The 20,826-nt window shown below is 44.3% G+C and overlaps 1 protein-coding gene across 1 annotated transcript in view; it reads right to left on the bottom strand.

The window, feature by feature from the left end:
• Window positions 1–20,826, bottom strand: part of COLGALT1 (collagen beta(1-O)galactosyltransferase 1) — a 59,871-nt gene that overhangs the window by 13,473 nt on the left and 25,572 nt on the right. The window contains exons 4-8 of the mRNA XM_069231740.1: window positions 8,873–9,007; window positions 8,051–8,255; window positions 7,344–7,463; window positions 3,958–4,034; window positions 2,982–3,088 (exon numbers count right to left, since the gene is read on the bottom strand). Coding sequence (XP_069087841.1) covers window positions 2,982–3,088; window positions 3,958–4,034; window positions 7,344–7,463; window positions 8,051–8,255; window positions 8,873–9,007 — 644 coding nt within the window. The remainder of the gene's footprint in view (window positions 1–2,981; window positions 3,089–3,957; window positions 4,035–7,343; window positions 7,464–8,050; window positions 8,256–8,872; window positions 9,008–20,826) is intronic.

Raw genomic sequence — 20,826 nt, forward strand, 5'->3', positions numbered from 1 at the left:
TTCCAGTGAATTTCTATGTTTTTTTTAACGTTAAGTAATTTTATAATTTTAATTACTTTGTTAATCCAACCCCTATAAGCACCAAACCCACACCACGCCAGCCTTCCACCGTGTGCAGTGGGAGTTGGTTGCCTATAAGCACCCAGCTACAAAAGGCCTTCTGCTGTGCGCGGCGGGGTTGGCCACATGGTCTACCTCCTATAACCATCAAACTTTTGTCACACACGTCCTTCAGCCCTGGGATGGCTGCAGTGCCTATAATCACCCAACCCCATGCACGGCCTTCATCTCTTTTTATATTCATGACAAAACCCCATTAAGCAGCCAAACACCTCCATCAAGGATTTCAAAAGATTTTCAAGGTGGAACTGCAGAGAAAACACACTTGCTATGCCTTGGCCATGCACAAGATGCAAGGATGATTTGTACTTTACAGAAGTAAGTGCTTTTTTGTTTGGTAGAGATGTGATCATATTCCTGTGCATCAAGAACGCGTCTCCAAAATCAGTTGGAATTGTGCGGGGGAAGGGCTGGCGGGCGGCCCTTTAGTAAGCTATCCATCAATCACCCTGGGAAAATAGCGGGAACACCTTGCATACCACTAATGTATATGGAGTGGGGGTCAAACAGGTGCGGCTTCTAGGCCATTTTACATGCTCGTATCACTACATAAGATATTGCGCTTGAAAGAGCAAGGATGCAAACACCTCCATTTAGGATTACAGATAACTCTGCAAGGTGAAACTGCAGAGAAACACACTTTCTTTGCCTTGGCTATGCACTCGGGAAACCTAGGACACATAGTTTTCAACGATGGGGACCATGGGGGAAGCCTCAAGGCCCCCGCAGTCCCAACCAGCTCCCCGCCTCCTGCAGGAGCCTGCCTTGCTCCTGCAGGCAGGGAGCTGCTAAATATGCGGGAGCAATCTCACCTGTTTCCTTGTCTGCATGACAGTGAGCAGGGAAAAAGATGAAAACTCTCCCAGCAAGTGGGAGCAATTTTACAGCTCCCTCCAAGCAAAAGCAAACAGCTATCGCCTGAGGCTGGGCACCTTCGGAGATAGCAGGAGCAAGCCAAAGGGGGGTGGGTTAGTGGTCCCAGGGCCATTAATGGCTCCAGTGGGTGGGTGGGGGGCTACATGCCCCCCTCATTTAATTGGCATGGGCCAGCCCTAGGGCCATATATGGCTCAGGAAGAGGATGTAGGGGGAGAGATGCCCCCCCCTTCTTTTTTTAAAATATTACTTTGCCCCGGGAGGTGGGTGGTTCCCGTGGCATATTTAAGCCCCATAAGTGGGTCCGCATATTCCCCCCCCCCCCCTCGTTATGAATAATGCACCGGGGAGGTGGTAGTCTCCAGCGCTTCACTGAGCCCGATTGAGAGGTCCATGCAGCCCCCCTCCCATATTTACATAAAGCCCCAGGGAGGTGGTGGTCCCAGGGCCTAAACAGAACCCTAGAAGGAGGACCCCGTGCTCCTTAACTTTAACTATATTCATATGCCCCCCTGACCTGGTCCACCTGGGGGGGGGGGGGGGGGGGGGGAGGGGCAAATAGTTATCAAGCGCAGGAGACTTCATTTATTTATTTATTTTTTTTGCCACAAATTCGGGAATCTGCTGCGATTTTGTGGCAATGGTTTATTTTTTATTTTTTATCCATGGTGGGTTCCCAGGGGCCCTAGTGACAAGGCTAGGGGAATAGGGTATTCCTACCCTGACCCACCAAACCCCCTTTTTTAAAACATTTTTTGGGGGACTTGGCTGAGTCAGACTCCCAAAATGGCTATCACCACTTCCTGGTTGAAGTGCTGGCAGCCAATCCGAACACTGCACAAGATTGTGAAAATTTGCTAAATGTTTGCGCCTCTAGAGATACAAATTTGGTTGTCTTGAAATCTCTCAGAAACTACTGAACAGATTTACACCACATAACAAAAAGGGCGCTTTCTAGACCAAGCTGTACCTTACTGCCAAATTTAGTTTATTTCCGTACAGCAGTTCAGGCCGGTGTCGTGTTAAAAATCACTATGGGAATTAATGTGGGAAACGCATGTTATCTTGCCTCCCCTCACCCCCTTTTTCTCGACACCCACTTGACAAATCAGCCCCAAACTTACCACACACAATAAGACACAGCAGGGCATTTTGGGGGAAAATTTCCTGAAGATTTGTCAAACGTATTATAGTTACAATATTACAAGTCACGAAACGCTTTTCGCATGGAAACTAGGTCCTAACTACAATTACCTACTGGCAACCAGCAGTCGGTGTGTGTAGTAGTAGAGTAAGTTGAACTTAAGTTTAGAGCTCAGCATGGGTTTAGAGAATGGTAAATTTAGGGCAAAAACTTACATAATGTTCAGGGTAAGAAACGGTGGGGGTAAGGTTTGGGATTGTTTTAAGGTAAAAGTAGGAAGATAAAGGATCAAAGTTGGGCTTAGATTATGGTTAGACCCAAGATGAATGAAAATATAGGGTTAGAGTATTAGAATTAGGAATGAAGTAGCTGTTATTATACTACACTGATGTAGAGGACAGTTAAATTAAACATACAGATCTAACCTAGTTGGTCAATGTGGTGTCATTCGAGGTAGTAGCAAAAAATCAATTTGTTTCTGCGATCTGAAGTTTCACACCTTGGTAACAACATTGAAAAATCTGTCCATCATTCTCTAACACAGTTAGTAGGGAAGCAGAGGATGGCAATTCCAGGGACTGTGGACGCTTCATGGCTCTTCGCTAATTACTGCTCAGTCAAAGGAGTTTGGCCACTATCTACACAATGGTTTGGGCAGCAGCACAGGAACAAGCTTCCCCAAACCACTGGAGTGGTAAACAAAAGGGACAGCACAGCGACGTTAGTCAGCCAGCCTCTTGGTGTGACGTGGAAATCCCTGGATTTTTCAGCATCCAACACTATTTCAATTAGAATAGTCACAATTAGAGCACGGATGCAGGGACACGGCACCTTGCACTTACTTTCCATCCACTGCATTAATTATCTTGCATTCGATCTGCTGCTCGTAGAGAGCCTTCAGCATCTTCTCTCGACGATCAGTTCGGTGCTTCAGATTAATCATGAACACCTGAGGAATGCAAGATTGTAACACGTAACCACAGCTTTTATTGTGACCCAGTCTGCACGTGGCATAGCACCATCTCTTGGACTTGCTTGAGAACCTCTTAACACATTGGTTCTGCTAGAGACTCAGGTACATAAGACTTAGCAGTTGTTAAAAAACACAACTTCTGCACCACAGGCCCTGTCATAATAAAAAAGTGTAACCTGCAGAACCCGCTCGACAGAAGGTCACATCCCAGAGAGCACCTCTGCCAGAGAACCCCTCAAAAAGCAAAAACAATCATCACTGCCAGCAAATCAACCACAACAAATACTACCCACTATTCTTGAACGCCCCACTTCCCCTACTCCACCGCCTGATGTAGGCCTTTACCATCACAAACATCACAACGGAACCCATTTTCATAGGAATTAAGACTGTCACATTGGAAGCCAAGGGTGTCTGAAAGAGCAGGCCACACGAGAATCAACCACAAATGACACTTCTGAATCATTCACAAAACTATGAACAAGCCACATTCTACCCACCGACTCCATCAGAACCATGAGTGTCCCAAGTGATCAGCAGGTCCTGGAGCAACCACCTGACAGCAGCCTCAAAAATTAGCTTGCTTACAGACGTTTGCGGAGTGCATAATACAAGATCACAGGCTGACGGCACTCCACAATCATGGCCAGTGCTGGCATTCAGAGGACGAGCCAAGGACACAAACCAATCCAAAGAGCACAAAAACTTCAGCTCTGGGGCCTTCAGATTAGCACTAAATGGAGATGTGCAGTCATGCACAATGTCAGTAGAGAAGATACTGCCATCGTTTTCTTCTGCTCTGAACTCGTATTCCTGACAGCATGAAGAGTTGAAACAGGTCTTACCTCATCTAACCCCATCTTGTCCGGGACCTTGGGTGGGATGTAGACATAGCGTGAAGGTTCCACAGGAGGATTCCGGACTGTGGCAGAACAAGAAGAAGAAAGGTAAATATGTGCATTTATTAAGTTTAGCCCTACTCAGAGGCAAAAGAGCTCACTTCGGTCAACTGAAAATGCGTTAAAAAAAATAAATAAAAAAAAACAGCCCTAGTGTTTGATGTTAGGAAAAGGACAAAAGAGCCCAAGAATCAACTGCTATCAATACGAGTACAGACAGAATTATATCTAGTAATAATAATGGGCAGAAAAAGGCATCCGTCCAGAATGTGTGTGTGTAAGGGTGAACACACAATGTAAAGCATCTGAGAGTGAAATGTGTGCTTTGTGCAAAGAGAGAGATCTCTATCCGGAAAGCAAACCTGATATGAATGAAGTCGTAGCCATTTTTTTCCTGTTGTTTTTTTCCGTTAGTGATATACGAAAATGTTATGCAACATTCCACAAAAAAATATCCAGCTTCACAAAGGTTGCCACATTTTTTTTCTTTGCCACATTCACATCACAATAGAAACTGTTGCAATTAATGTTGCATACATCCTTAATTAGCAAAAATGGCTCTGCATAGGTCACAGAAAACAGTGTTATTTTCCTGTGCTGTGCCACGAGGCACTTAAAGCACTGCAAGTGGAACCTTCCGAGAAACGTCCTCAAACATCTTCCAACTCGGTTGGGTTTAATATGAGGAGATTGGTGAGCTAGCAAAGCTTTCCAGTGTGCAAAGGGCAATCGTGTTAAAGTTTGGAAAATATGCTGGCAGGTGGATGGGGGCCTAAAACTTTAAACGCCCCTTGCTTTCATGTACTTAGTACAGAGAAAGGGGAGCTAGGAAGTGCCAGAAGCCCAGCCCCTGAAGGACGTCGAAGATAGACAGTCAAAGCATAGCTTTTAGAAAACTGCTCAATGCAGGCAGACACCTTAACTTAATAGAAACAATAGACACACTTAAAATAAATGTACCATGGGGTGCTACTCTGCCAAGACATTGAAAGATCCAATAACCGAGCAAGACTAGTTTTATACCTAGCGAAAGGCTGCAAGAGATCTTTTCTTCGTCAGGTTAATTTTTGCAAAGATCATCTGTACAGCAACCGAGTGTAATCCATCCTGCAAACTGCAAGATTTGCACTGGAGTCAGGCTGCACCCAGAACAGCGAGATTGTCTTGAGATGCACACACCTGGTTTTTAGAAGCACGTCTTTGGCTAGTTGATGGGCAGGTAAGACCACAAAAAGGAAGATACAGAAAGAGGCTGAGGCAGTGAGGAATAGGAGCACACCAGAAGAGTGGACTAACTAGCAAGGCGAATGGAATGTGGGCTCTGGTAGGGCCAAAAGAAGGGTTCCAGATTTTCTCTGGAGCACTAATTATTACCAGATTGTTCACCTTTCAATAACCTTGGAGCTGTTTTTTTTGGTATATCAAAATCCATTAATATATTTATTAAAGGAATTCAATTCGGATCTCGGATTTTCCGCCATTTATTTTATTTATTCAAGTAGGGGAAACTCCTGCCACCCTTTTCACTACGTTTGCTCTACTTGTGCATTTCGCTTTTCTCGTTAAATGCGAACTCCTAACCTACCTTTATATTTCCTAATTCTTACCCTATTTTAAAGTTAACCCTTCTCATACACTATCACTTTCCCACGTATCAGCCTAATCGTTATCTTTTTTTTGATCGACCTGGTTCTCTGCTATTATGTTTTCATCAGTTATTTTTGCTATTTAGATTTATTACACGGCGGTTTATAAACCCAGAGATAATTACAGTGACTATATTTCGACAGGCTTCACTGTCTCCGAGACCTTTTCCTAGGAGCAGTTAGAGAAGAAAATGTGGATACTGCAACTGGTCCACTGGCTCTCGCGGCTGCTCTAACTCTTTCACGTGGACATGCACCGCCACGCCTCCACGTCTTAATACTGCGCCTTTAAGGGCCTGCAAACTGCCCCGGCTCCTGTAACTGCCTAGTTTGCATTGGTCAGGTGGGACACGCAGTTAAAAGACGCCTTGTACGAAGAGACGTACAAAGAGACAGTGTTCACCGTCCCCGTGAGCGGGAATTGAATGAATAGCAACTGAGCCCCCACGGGCATGGCCGGCCCGGGTCTAGTCCAGGCCCACGCAGTCCACCGGCGGACACACCCTAGCTCTGACGTTACTAGCTTCCCTGACACGTATTACACGTTTAGGGGCGGCGAGGCTGGCGGGTATTCCTGAGGCGGAGGGGGAGGCTGCGTAATTCCACTCATTCATAAATCCTTAAATGTAGAGCCTCTTGGAAGGAGGGAGGGAGAGAGAGAGGGGGAAGAAGAGTGTGGTTGGGAGGAGGGGGGAGAGATGCGGGGGCGGGGAGAGATACCCTTCTACAGGGAGGGCTGCGACTTGGAGAGAAAGCAGGAGCGTAGGTATCAGTAGTACAGAACGTACAGTAGCACCAGGGACCAGAGTTGCGAGGACACTGCACGCAAGTTGTAGCTGTCGGGCAGCGTCGTGCTGGGACAGAAAATTAAACAGGAGTGGGGCCCATTACAGGATCTGAATGAAAAAAAAGAAAAAAAACGGCCCACATATCCAAACCTAGGCAGTTTAAAACTTGTAGAGACACGCTGTATACCTAGGTGTTCTGCAGGGTACGAAAGACGGCATGCATTTGTGCACGCTGCAGGCAATGTTTGTGGGAATGTGAGGCCCACAAACGGACAAAAAAAAAAAATCGGCCCACCAACCGACCTGCCAGCCGAGCACTGCCCAGATGCCCTACTGGCCAGTCCGACCCTGCTGTCAAGGGCCCGCTTTCCTTGCTTGCATTAGGGCTCAAAACACTGAGAAGGATGTTCCTGGAGTGACCCCCACAGTGAATACCACGAAGATGAGGCAAACAACATCAAGAACGTTTAAGGTAAACAAAGAAAACGTCCATGAAAATAGACGCCTCAAACACAGGCTGGTATTGAATTAGCCACGCACTAAATAAAAATAGCGACACGTTGTCTATATGGGCCGGAATGCGCCTCGAGGCTTCGATGAGAGGTACTAAAGTGCTATTCAATTAGTGCAATACATCAACTCCACCTCTCAGCCAACCATATAAACACACCCAGAAAACGTGATGGACTCCAGCATTTATTTGTGCCGAGGCGTGCGCGATAGGTTAGAGCAGAAAACAAGCCACCTGTCAAGAGAGATCCTTTAAAATTCAGAGTAAAGGATTGAAATCATTCTAGTGGGTGAAAGAAGTGTGAGAGGTAATGTGTGACAAATACGAAATGTTTGCAGAGTAAAGAATTTCCGAGAGGCAACACACCGCCCAGCGCAGGCCACTCACCCGATACCTCCAGCAGCACGTGCATGAAGCTGTCCACCTCGTCCCGGAGGCTGCTGTGCGCGCGCAGCGGCACGGGCAGGAAGCCGTACACCTCCTTGTTACACACAAACATCTGCACTTCTACGTGTTCCAAGGCGAGAAAAGGAGAAGAAAAAAAACAACAAAAAAAAACAGCTGTGAGAGGGGGCATGAGATGAGATCATTATTTAGAGGAGAGTGACCGGATATGGGTTTCACTCCTCTCCAGCTGTGTGTACACAGGCCACTTTGTGGAGTGCATGAGAAGAGAATGCTCTAAGGGGAGGGTGGGGGCGCTCCTCACCGTCCTATTCAATCTAGGGGGCTGCACGAGGGCTCAAACCACCCCCGAGTACAAAGTTCCCTCTGCATAGAAACTCACGCTCTTCCAACTCTGGCTGCCCCCTACTGTTCACAAAGCGCCTTCTTCAGGCCCAGCTTCTGCCCAACCTAGTCCCCTAGCTCCTATGATCGAATCAGCCTTTTGGTGTGCATAAAGCGCTTTACCCCCTCCTCCGTTCCGACTCAGACTTGAGCACTTGTCTGCCCACCAGATCTCGTTCCCACACTAGCTCTCTAGACCCCGCTCCTAACTCTGAAATGATCTTTCCACATCACCTGCCCCCTAATAAGCCCTCACCCTTCCATCCGGGGGAACCACTGCCCCATCTCATCACTCACTTCCTCACCTGCCTGCTTGCTGGAAAAGGCAAAGACTATGATATCATCGAAGGACCACGTGTAGTCGGGATGAGGGGGGTAAAAGGCGAGGTCCCGGGAGGCTTCCTTCCGCAGGTCAATCAGGAACGTGGAATGGACCATGGGAACGGCGAAGCAGCCCCGCCGATCCAGCTTTCGGATGGGTATGTAGGCCGGTGTGCGCTTATAATAACCCTAGAAAAAGAGAGACCAATAGAAACGAATCTTAACAGGTTGTCCCACACACAGGGCAAGCTCTTCTCGATCAAGCATGCATTTCCGACATACTTATTAAAAGTAATGTCTTTTCTTCTGTTTGGAAAAGTGTTTCCGCAATAAAGGTTTATGTACAAGAATGGACAAATCCATACTTGGGAAGCAGGTGAAAATACGTCAAGAGATGCACGATTGAAATCTGCATCCTGTGCATCAGAAGGTCAAGAAGTTATAGTAACAGCATGCATTATCATGAGCAACCTTTTACCGTCTCATCTCCTTTCTTCCCCTGAGCCAGACATCAAGCCTTTGTCTCGGGCCCTTCCAATTACATGCAACCCCGTTCACTGAGAGCATCCAACACCCAATGCTCACGTTCCACCTGCAACTGAAGGCCTAGGTAAGCGCCATCACAGAAGCCGGGTGGAGGAGCCAAGATGAAGGCATGGGTTTATGGTCAAGCTGCATGCTTCATATTTTTGCCCAGGGCACCACAGAAAGTTGCAGTAACATTCCCAGGTATGGATCTCCGGCAGGCTAGTTCCCGCAACCCTACGTGCAACAAGAGAGATCGTGCACGGTCAGCTCAGACTCACCTGGGCAGTCATCCCACACCAGAAGTTAGAGTACGCCGCTCGAGACTCCATCATCGGTGCCACCACAGTCTTATTTTCAGCAATCAGCAGACTCAGGGTGTTTGGGTTCGTCAAGAGATTATCTGCATCAACAAACTGGAGAGAAGCAGAAGACATTAAAGGATGATGGGGACTGTGTGACAATGAGTGATCCAGCTACAAGACTAGGCTTAACATTTACCGTAGTGCACAGAGGATAGACAGCTGCTAAATTTCCAAAAGAGGAGGGGACTTTTCAAGCGAGGAAAAGAGAGCTTTAGTGCTGAAATTTTTTGGCATCAAGCACAATAAACGATTATTGTACGGCTTAGTCTTCATGGAAGTGAAGCATAAGAATATTAATCTTATTTTCAACATTTGTTGCCCATGCCTTTAAAAAAGGAACTTTAAGGATAGATTAAAGATCGGAAAGTTGCGCGAGGAGGTATCTACTGTGCATTCATCACATGGGGGGGAGGGGGGGGGGGAATACAGATTTCTGCAAACTGCTTGCCTTTTAGTGCCATTAAACAGTTTGGGCCCATCAGAGTGATTCTCTGGTCTTTAGGTGCCTATCCGCTCAGCTCTGCTGTATCCTATCTACTGAAGTGTAGTCCCTGTGTGCCGGAATCATGCACGTTTCACTCTCCATATCACTTCAAGATCTTTGCTGTAGCAAGGCCAGCTCTCGACCCCAGACTGAGGGACGAATCGAGATCTAACTGCAGAATACGAAACGGGAATCAGTTGTCATTGTGTGGTATGTCAAAATGTCCGCGTTGCAAAACCCTTGGCCATTCAGCATGGAGCAGTTGTGTGAACTGAAATTAATTGTCAGTGGGTTGGGGATAGATGCCTTCAAATTTGGATTAGCATGTGTGGGGTGTTAAGTGAACTGCCCCTTTTATAATCTCTAATGGGGATATTTATCTTGTGGAGAAGACACACATTCCACATATCCCCGAATTTCGTGCCCGGTATCAGCGGACGCTAAAACCCCAGCAAGCTTAGATGTGTTCACCACCAAAGTAAGCTTGCAAACTCAATTGGGATCTTGCATATTTAGCATTTGTTTCTTGGTCATCAGACTCTGTACCCTATATCTGTCCCCAGTGAGGCATTCCAATGACCTGTGATACCACTTAGTCAAAGATTTTCAACCTGAAATTCTTGGTGCAATGAAACCAATACTCAGAGGTGTTTGGAGACTCTTTCCTATAAAATTCAGGCAAAAAAGTTGTTTGTCAAGACTTTACCAAAATAAACAAAATGCAAGACTACCATACCACCTGAATCACCTGTACATTTGGTAGGGACAAAACGGCAGAAAGGGGTTTTAATTTGTATATGGGGATACACAACTGGTAATCATGTACTATGGTCCAATATTGCCATCAAGGGGTGCCAGTGACATCAAACCAAGATGTTTAAGGTGGAATCGTTTGTAAATGTCTCTAGAATCCAGACATGACAATATGGGACCATAGCACCCATAATGTACTTCACATAATACACATTTATTTTGGGAATAGTGCACTTAATTACTTTCCTTACCCTCAAGCGCTGTAAACCAGTGAAAGTGATTGGATCACTATGCTAAGGAAAGTAATTAAGTGCACTCATGCAGTTTAGAGAATCTGTGACTTTAAGGCCACAGTATAAGAAGACGGTTAACTTCAGCATGTGGTTATTTTCAAACCTGGATAACGATACACCTATGATTAAGGCTGTGCCGTCAGCCGAAATGCGCCAGGGAAGAACTTTCGTTTGTTTGTCGATTTACAAGTGTAATAAAGTGCCTCATACCGCTGTTTTCTGGCTTGGCACATTTCTTCTTGTGGAGAAGTTTTGATGGGAGATATTTATATTATTATATATATTTTCCAACAACTGCCGATGCCCACGAGTACAATTAATCTGTGAAGTGATTAATTGTACTTGTGAAGAAGGAGCTTGCGCTCCGATAAGCGGCGAGTTTTTCTGCCATTTGGTGAAATAAATTAGGCACACTGAACTATTTGGCAGTGGTACGAGGTTTCACTAGTCTATAAATTACGAGTAGTGGGCATCGGCAGTTGTTGGAATATTTGGGGTTCGCCACCCCTCCACGAGCTGACGGCGTTGAAGTGGCGGTGATACGGCGCAGTTCTGTTTGGAAAATATATTATATATGCGCGCGCGCGCACACACACACACACACGTACGTACGTACAGACACACGCGTACACACACGTACAGACACGTACACACACGTGTACAGACACACACGTACAGACACACACACACACACACACACGTGTACAGACACACGTACAGACACACACGTACAGACACACACACACACACACACACACACACACGTACAGACACACACACACACGTACAGACACACACACACACACGTACAGACACACACACACACACGTACAGACACACACACACACACGTACAGACACGTACAGACACACACACGTACAGACACACACACACACACACACGTACAGACACACACACACACGTACAGACAGACACACACACGTACAGACAGACACACACACGTACAGACACACAGACACACACGCACGCGCGATGCACAAGTCTCCCTTAAAAGAGTGGCACCTCTGACATGCCTAGGTGAATACACTGTGCCCGTGGACAGTGTGCGGGTCGGTGCGAGTACTGGAGACCTAGACTTTTACAGCCTGGACACTATCCCCTCCCCCCCCTTCCTATAACCTCACCACCCCCTTCAGCATCCACCCACACAGCAGCTATTCTGATTTATAATCAGAGGATCACTGGGAGCCAATGAAGGTCACACTTGAGTGCCCAAGAAGTATGAGCCCACGGGACAATCTCAGTCAGATCGCATTCCCTGCAAAACCGATGCAAACTCTTGCCAATAATTTCGTGCACATTATATGGTTAGGTTTTCACTTTAATTATGGTTTATTCCAGGGCTAAAATCTTAGCCCTCAGAAATTATACAAAGTCTGTAGACATCAATTTAGTTTACGAAATCCACAAATCTCGGTCATATAAACAAGGCTCAGTTCCTGTCCCCATAAGTTAGTTGACAGCCTACTGTGGCCCATTCTTCTTGCAACATAGCTCGACCACTCACTAAGAGTCAATTACCCAATCCACTGGCATAATCACAATGTAGTTACCTCAGTATACCACAGAACAATAAGAAACAGGAGCATCCCCTGGAGATGCAATTCATACAAACAGTGAACCCAGACATTCTAAACTCCTATATTCTAACTTGACCCTGTTCATTTATCTTGGAAGTGTGTGTTTGGCTGCGATTCTCCAACAATTCAATGCATGTATTGGTTAAAAAAAAAATTGGAGGATGATTCACATTTGCTCCTAGTTTGTTGGGTCTGCAACCATTTAAGGCATCAAATCGAACATTTTAGCTATGAACTCTTGGGTGAATTTGCTTCAGTTTTTCCAATTTCCAAGACTTGAACTACATGGTCGCTTTAAGCTTTCTACTGGCCCCTTAAACTTTTCCAGACCAGTACTGGAGTCAAGAAGTTCTAGGCCTAAGTATCCCTGAAAACTACTGAACTCTCATACCCCCAATATGCTATCTACTGCTGATGAACAAACACACCTACCCATTTTCTCATTAGCATGGCTTTTCTCAGTTTTCCCAACTGTATCCAGATTGCACCGTGAATGTTTGCATTTTGAATCACCACCCTCTGAAGGAAGAAACCTTGCGGCGGTCAACTCCCCAGTACATTGTCTCCAAGTCATACGGTGACCTACTTAACAGTCTCAGTCAATAGTAAGTACACTTTTAGTCTACTGAAGCATGTCCTCTCTCAAAACCTGCTGCATACTTTGTTGGACCTTGTGCCCCTGCTCAACCCAACTCCACCCCGCCAAAAAACAGTAAGTCTATCAAAGAAGTCAAAGAACTACCAACCACCACAGACACAGGCCCCACACAACACATGTAGGGCTGGATCAATTCACTACACCCCCTATAACACAAACACGCGTTTGCAATGCACTGGGTCTCATATTTGCTCAAGACAGAGCTATTAGAGTTGTAAATTCCTAACAGGACATTTCTTGCCACATAAATTGAAAATGAAAAGTAAAACAGTTGACATAAGCAAGCTGATTCAAAGTGCCATGGCTGCCATGAGTGCGAGTGGAAAGGAGAGACACAAAAGGAAAAAAAGAAGTTCGCTCACAGTCAAACATACAGGCAAAAATGCAATTATCCATGTAACAGGGTCGAAGGCCAGGGCGGTTAAAAAACTGCCCCAAGGATGGACAAACATATAGCATTTACCAATGATAAAAGGATTTTTGAAAGGTAAGCCCATGAATGAGTGATAGTGATGGTTGTGCAGTGGCCGTGGTTAAAGGCCTAGCTGGATTACAACACGTCAGTGTGTTGGCGCGTTCAACCTAAAAAGTAGTGAAAACACAAAATATAGCCTCTCCAAGTATCAAAGCCACCTCCCAGTGGCACTGAACCCCCCAAAAGATGGAGAGGATACACACAGTGCACACCATCAAACAAGAAACCAGTAACCTGGATAAGAATACTCTACTCCATTCAACTGGTTTTGCCTCCTGTATATTAACTACCAAATTCCATCACAACACAACGGTGCTACAACAATTGTGATTTCACTACGTTTCTCTAATAAATATGTGTTTGCTGTTCTTACGCTGAGCCAAGTATCTGCCATTAGATGTGATTTTTTTTTTTTTTTTTTTTTAAACGAGACTCAGGAAAGAGATAATACTGCATATGAAACTGAATGCAGCTACTAACATTTCATCAACTTGCTGTATTTTGGATCTAAAAAAGTGGGCATTTTATACACATTTTGTTAATATCCCGCAATGGATAGCTCACAAGAAGTGGTTTAGCCTATAGTAGAAAACAAAGCTTAGTTTGACTCATTTGAAATAATTTTAAAACAGGACGGTTTCAAACCCAAGTTAATTTCGCAGCTTTTGAAGTAGCAGTTATGTCAAAAGGCCACTCACATTTTGTCTCAAACCTTAAACTTCTCTTTTTAGACCTGTTGCACTAAATATTAAAGTGCTGCCTCTTTTTACACACACATATTTCTGAGTAGAAAACGTTTCTTTACATACCCTATGCGTGAATCACCATATAACTAAAGCCCTGAGAGATCGTGCAGAACATTAGATACACACTTATCACAAGGACGGGTCACAAATAGGCTTGTATTCTGCTCGGTGGTATTACATAAACTTTATTTTTCCTGTCTCGAGGGTAGATAAAATAGAATTAGTAAATTGCTTGTTGGTACTTACTTTGTTTTAATAGGGACTGCAGGATGTACACTTTCACTTAAGAAACCTACTTATTTTGTGTAGCATTTAATACCTTTTGAAGCAATGTGTTGAAATATTAACATCTGGATAAAGTCATACGATGCCATATAATTTACCTTTAATTACATTTCATGCACAATGTGCCTTTTTAGTTACATAAATGTGCCTCTTAACGACACATAATTTAGTGAACACCATGCATATTTTGGCCCTCCCCTGCCTAATAAACCCAGTTCCCCGGATTACAACTGCTAACCATCTGTGAGGAAAGCTGGCACTAATCTAAAGGAGAATCTCGTCGTGTTTGTATTAAATCATAACTTAAACCTCAGAATGTGCAGTTCTCACGGCTAGAGGTGGGGGCTTAGAAATTACACTGAAAGACAGCTGTTCAGGAAGCATATGGCGCGACATAGATCAGCGGAGACATTTTAAACTTCACTAACACAGTACAACGAACCCGCCAGATTATAAGTGGGTGTCATCTAATGCAATTAAATAACACACGGAGCAAAATTAACCATTCCACCAGCAAGCATTCCATTCAAAGGAATGACTGCTTGAGCTTGTCTGAAGCGTTCACAGATTTGGCAGAAGACTTAACAACCAAAGAGGCCGGCTGGATCCATCTTTGTTTATGCCGGGTGCCTGTATTAGCAGGCAGGAACAAACGGTCATAGAAACAAGCCGTACTTTGGATGAGTTCCTGTACAAAACGAACCGATTAACCTGGAAATGCACAGAGGGAAAACGTTCGAAGTTCTCGATGCACTAAACAGGACACAAGGGTAATAACTTTATTGGAGTCAATCAGTAGTTTTATATTGAGATCAAGTTCCTAAATCAGATTTTATGTTACAACTGTATGCAATTTAGGAGCAAGCACTGTGCAGCTTGCACTGGCAGCTAGAGTGCTTCCGGTCAATACAATGGGGATGAGAGGATTGCCCTCAAACCCACTTTTTACCAAAGAAAAACCCGCAGTACTGATCTACAAAGCTTAAGAAGAAGTTTCTTAAAATGGCTGCTCCCCAATCAACTAGACTGAAACTGTACTCCTAAACGCACTGTGCTGGTCTACTCCAATTATCAGGAGTTCCTTGTAAAATGGAAGGCTGATTTTTGCACAGCAAAGGGTGGCTTTGTACTGGAGTCGCGCACTGTCAACCTGCTGCAGCAAATCTAAACGGAACATCTTCTGAAGTACTTAAGAAGACTCACTATAGTTTGAGGTGGACCTAAAATTAGTGGCATGTGGTTAGCGCCCTAGTATCTGAAGCACAGAAAAGGCTGCGGTTTGTAAAACCTTGCCCTGCGGTCAGGGTTCAGACTCATTCAACAAGATTAAGCGTGGTCCTCAGCTGTTGACAAGGCATTCCAAGTATTAGACGCAAAACTTTTCAGCAGACCCTGTGCACCCCTGTTCTCTAAACATCTTGGTCTTTGCCGCAACCCCTGCTGATCTATCAAAGGAGGCAGCAGGCAGCCACCATGGTGCCATTCCTGGTCCCCCCCCCCCCCCCCCCAAGTCTCACTAGCACCACAGGATCACATTCACTGAGCAGGGTCCAACCACCTCCGAGAGAAAGGGCAATCCAGATTGGCACAGCGCCCCTTCCAGAGGCCCAACATTGCAAAGAGATTACCACCGGGAGACCATGGACAGCTGCACAGCTATTGTTAGCATACCACCGGGGCGCAAGCCCTGGCTGGGATATTATTTATGAAGGACATCAGTGAAGCACATCGTTAAAGATGCGCAAAGTTCACAGCTGTCCTTGCAATTGTGCAGCCGTATAGCAAAACGAGGTTCTAGGTAGCAAAAACCATGAGCAGTGTTACAGTACGTTTACAACGTCAGAGACTTGAAAACGAAGTAACTTCATAGATCTAAATTCCAGGGTTATTCGTGTAAACCAGAGTCAGTCTGGGAATTCGCTCATGCTCCAGCATCAGTGTCTGAAAACACACTCCTTATACAGGCAGGCGTAAATGTAAATTACAATTATATTTGGCAGACAGACAAACATACAGGAAATGCAATAGTATTTCCCAGTTCAGGAGCTTGTGGGCTTCAATGGTTTGCTACCGTATGTACAGAAACGCACAAAGGATATGAGGTTAGAGAATCTTCTAATTCAAACATATACATAGCACACTGGTGGAGCTTTCTCAATGGCTCAAAAAATGTCGCAATATCTTTCAGGACAGTACATGAGGGCCATCTTGGATTCACCGACTAAGGTCTGGCCTGCAACTCCTTCCAGACAAAGGTGTCCACTGGGTATGGCCTGTTGCGAGAAAGATTACATCCCCCAATCAAAATTTTGGCTGTGGTGGAACAGAGACTCAAGGATCCTGCCCTGCTACAGACTAAACAAGGATTTGCAATGCAATGGGTCTTGAGTTTGCTCGAGTTAGAGCTGTTAACATAATTCCTAACTGCACTTTTCTTGCCACTTAAATGAAAAGTAAAACAGTTGACATAGGCGAGCCGATGCAAAGCGCCATGGACGCCATGAGCCTGAGTATGAAGGACAGACACAAAAGGAAAAGGAAGTTCGCTTGCAGTCAAATGTATCCGCAAAAGTGCAATTAACCATGTAACAGGGTCTATGGCCAAGGTGGTAACAAAGTCGTCCCAAGGAGGGACAAACATAAAGCACTCACCAATGATGATAAAGGATTTTTGAAAGGCAAGCTCATGAAAGAGTGATAGAGATGGGCGTGCTGTGGGCGTGGTTAAAAGCCCACAGAGATTACAACATGTCAGAGCGCTTGCGCGCTTGACCTAAAAACATTCCCGGATGCCTTCCTCACAGGCAGGCCAAATAAAAAGTTTTGCTTGCATTTTAACATTGCTAATTATATTAAAAAAATAAGGTAGTCCAGAGCAAAAAAATCTAACTATTTAGGATAACTTCAGAGACTTTGATTTTTGCTTTATACCGGACAACTCAGCAGCGAAGGTCTCCTTGCATCAGCAAAAAAACAAAAAAAACAAAAAAAAAAAAACGACAACCATAAAGCAGAGCTCAGATCAGGAGAATGCCTTGGGCCTGTCGGAGAACCATCGAGACAGCCCGTGAAAAACACTAAAAGCTCAAAAGGGAACAAGTGTCTCACTCGTTCCTGGCATTAAAGTAAGCTCTGGCTGGGCAGGGAACCAATCATTACAGTGCTGGATTACAATCCAAGCTGCACTCTTTGAAGGACCTGCATAAAACTTGCTAACTTACAAGCCCAGCTAGCAAAACCAAAACATGAACCCACACTGAGAAAAAAAGCACATAAGAATATTCAGTTTAAACCAAGAACTACGAGCTTCATGTACTTCCGCTGGTACAGAAGCAGATCAGAAGCATGTTTTCCCACAGATCAGAGCAATGATTTGCGGATAAAACAAACTAAGAGCAAAGAAATACTACAGTAATCTACCACACTTCCTAGGACATGGACCACTGCAAAACCATTACGTTTTACAGGCTCGCCTCTGACCCCTTATCAACTAGAAACCTGTACCTGTTTCTATTCTCTAAGAAGATATTCCAAGCACAATTCAAAAGTCAATACCCCTTTGCAAGTGGTAGATACAAGAACTCATAACCATCAAAATCATTGGAAGACATGTATAGTTAGGAATGTATCTGATTCAAGATGTGCCAAGCCTCATCCCCAATCTACCCACTTCATCAGGGCCGCACCAGCCACCAACTACTGGCTGTTATTAGGCAAAGAACCCACAAATCGCATCCTGGACTGATCACTGAAATTAGAACAGCATTACTTTGCAAATATGTCTGCCATATTGATTTTGTCATTGAGCTGGCGACTGTTACAGTGCATTTGAATTATAACTGCAAACAACTATATCAGACGTCCATTCACCGAAGTAAACTCAGACACAATAAATATTTGTGTTCTCCAACATATTGGTTTGAAGGCATGGTTCATAAGATGGTTAGAGCCTTTGTAAAAGGATTCCAAAATATGCTTGACTGAACAGAAAAGAATACACATCAGTGGAAGCGTGACTCAAGAGATTTCATTACACATTTTATTTCTGCATTCTTATAAAGAGAGCTGTACACGAGGGTATCAATGTGCTGTACATAAAACCAGGTGATGTGTGTATTTCAGTATTGAATGGAATAACATTCCATTGGGGTGATCTTGACATACAATCAATATAGGTTGAGGGCGGTGTTCAAGGCGAGATGTTTCTTTAACGCATACTACGAAGGGCAGTCTGGCTAAAACGGTGATGTGTACAGATGGATTGATGACTGAATCTAGTATATGTAGCGTGTCAGTAATGTCACAAGTAATCCTTCATGACCAAGTCTATGTTTTAGCTATATAGAAATGGCTAGGGAAATCCTATGCCAAATGTTAAGTAGGAGATAGAGATGAGGATTCTGTATTGCCCTGAACTCTACAAAGACGCATTCGCACAGGAGATCACTATACGAGTAGACTTAAGGGCTTTGAGACTATTAGGGGCAGTGGCAGAAGGCAGTGAAGCCTTACATTGGTGATATAAAGTACTGACCCTACTCCGTAAAGTGAAACCCTTCCTACACTAAACAGATTTCACTACAGTAGTACAAGCACTTTTCTGGTCTTACTCTTGGATGGGGGCAGTGCTCTTTTGGCCGGGACAACTGAAACTCATGACTCCGTGGAAGAGTTCATACACATAAAGGTTCAACCAAAAGGACTTGCGAAAACGGACTGGATGAAGCCAGCTCTCAAATTATTGCAGTAGCACAATGCTCAGGCCAAACTCGCATTCCGCATCTAGTGCATCAACTACAAAACAATGTGCTCTGGCAACCCCCGCTACCCAGTGACATGAAGAAGATATTGGCGGTGGGGTCACTTAAGATACACAATAGTATTGTTATAGCAAGGCTAGAATAAATGATGTGCAAGGAAAAAAATGGAATGCCATCCGAGTTCAGACCTGCTAAGCCCCAGCCCTGCAGGAAACTAACATCTTCTTGCATCACAAACTTAACAAAACATCACACAATGGCCAAGACGCCCCCTCCTTCAAGCCTCACCCAGCCTTTGCATCTATTCTAGCTTTGCTTTATATCCACATGTGTACTGAAGTCCCCTACGCTAAAGGGTCAGCACTATTCCAGATGAAATGGAGTTACGCCGACCTAATTCGGGTTACACGAAATTCCACTATTACAACACATCACGTAATTAAGCACTGTACGTGATATATATCAGGCCTTGCAACACTGCATGTTGGTGGGTTAACCTATCTCATGCAGCTCACACCCGGCCTCTCTTCTATGTTTTTTTTTTTTTATGGCATTTGTTCCTCTCATTTGTATTTACTTAGTGAATTGCTGCTGCCCTTTATTGTTTCTCGAGATATTCTCTGCATGCTCCTTTACCTCTAGACAGCACAGGAGCAGCGAGTGCACTTCAAGGTGCAAGAAAAAATGTGTTATTAAAATCCTTACAAAAAAAGTCTACCATTTGTAACCAACAACCTTTAACACGCCTCTTTTGGTGGGTAACATCACATTACCCCAACTCCCCCTTTGTTTTGTTCCTCTGTTTCTGTGGAGTTTCTGTTATTTGGTATTGTCCCAATCAGTTTAGAAACAATTTATTGGCCATTTTATAAATGTAAACAACGATACACTATAGACTACCAACACAGTCACCCGATTTAGAAGCAGAGGCCACGTGGAAAGGCAAGCGGGTGGCTCAGTAGCGCTGTCTAGGGAACATAAGGACAGCCCCTCACAAGGCAGATATAAATCATACATTCCTAACGTTACAACTATAAACGAAATTACAGCAGGCAAAATAATAGTACTTCATAACGGGAGTATAACGAGGATAATCACAGATCACCTCTATCCCAAGACTTTTTCAGAGGAATTAGACACCAAAGCTCTTCCATAACAACTTAATCTGATAGATCTTATTTAACAAGACACCTGACTGTAGCCTTTTACACAGCACCAATGCACACTATTCATACTAAAAATATGAATACCTAAAGCATCCAAAATTTATAACTGGATTGTCACCATAACTAACCCAGGTCTACTCAACTATGCTTAAACTGGCAATTTAGCAGGCACACAGTTGAACAATTACAAACATACATGAAATTATAGTTGGCAAATAACATGCACGCCCTCACAAAATGGGGTAAACACGGATTATCACTGAAAATCTTCAACTCCAAGGTTAGTTCAGAGGAGGTATCCAACACCAACATCTTTGCCTACTAAAGTAATTCATATGATTTTATGTACCAAAATATCTACCTACAAGCTTTGACGCAATTCAATAACAACCCACTCTTAAATGTCTACTGTCTTTAACAAATGCTTCTTGCAATAATAAGCCAATCAGACATATGACATAACTTTTACCAGTGAACCAGTTGGGCCTACAGTCTCGAACAGTGACTTGCCTGTCACCATCACCAGCTCAGTCCAGCTGTATTACGCATAACCTTTCCCACTAGGCAGCCACTGGGTACAGTCACAAAACTGCAACCACATGTAAAATTACAGCTGGAGAAACTACGTACAACGGCTGCTAGTAGGAAA

The sequence above is a fragment of the Pleurodeles waltl genome, chromosome 4_2, assembly GCF_031143425.1.
Source record: "Pleurodeles waltl isolate 20211129_DDA chromosome 4_2, aPleWal1.hap1.20221129, whole genome shotgun sequence".
Classification (NCBI taxonomy): Eukaryota; Metazoa; Chordata; class Amphibia; order Caudata; family Salamandridae; genus Pleurodeles; species Pleurodeles waltl.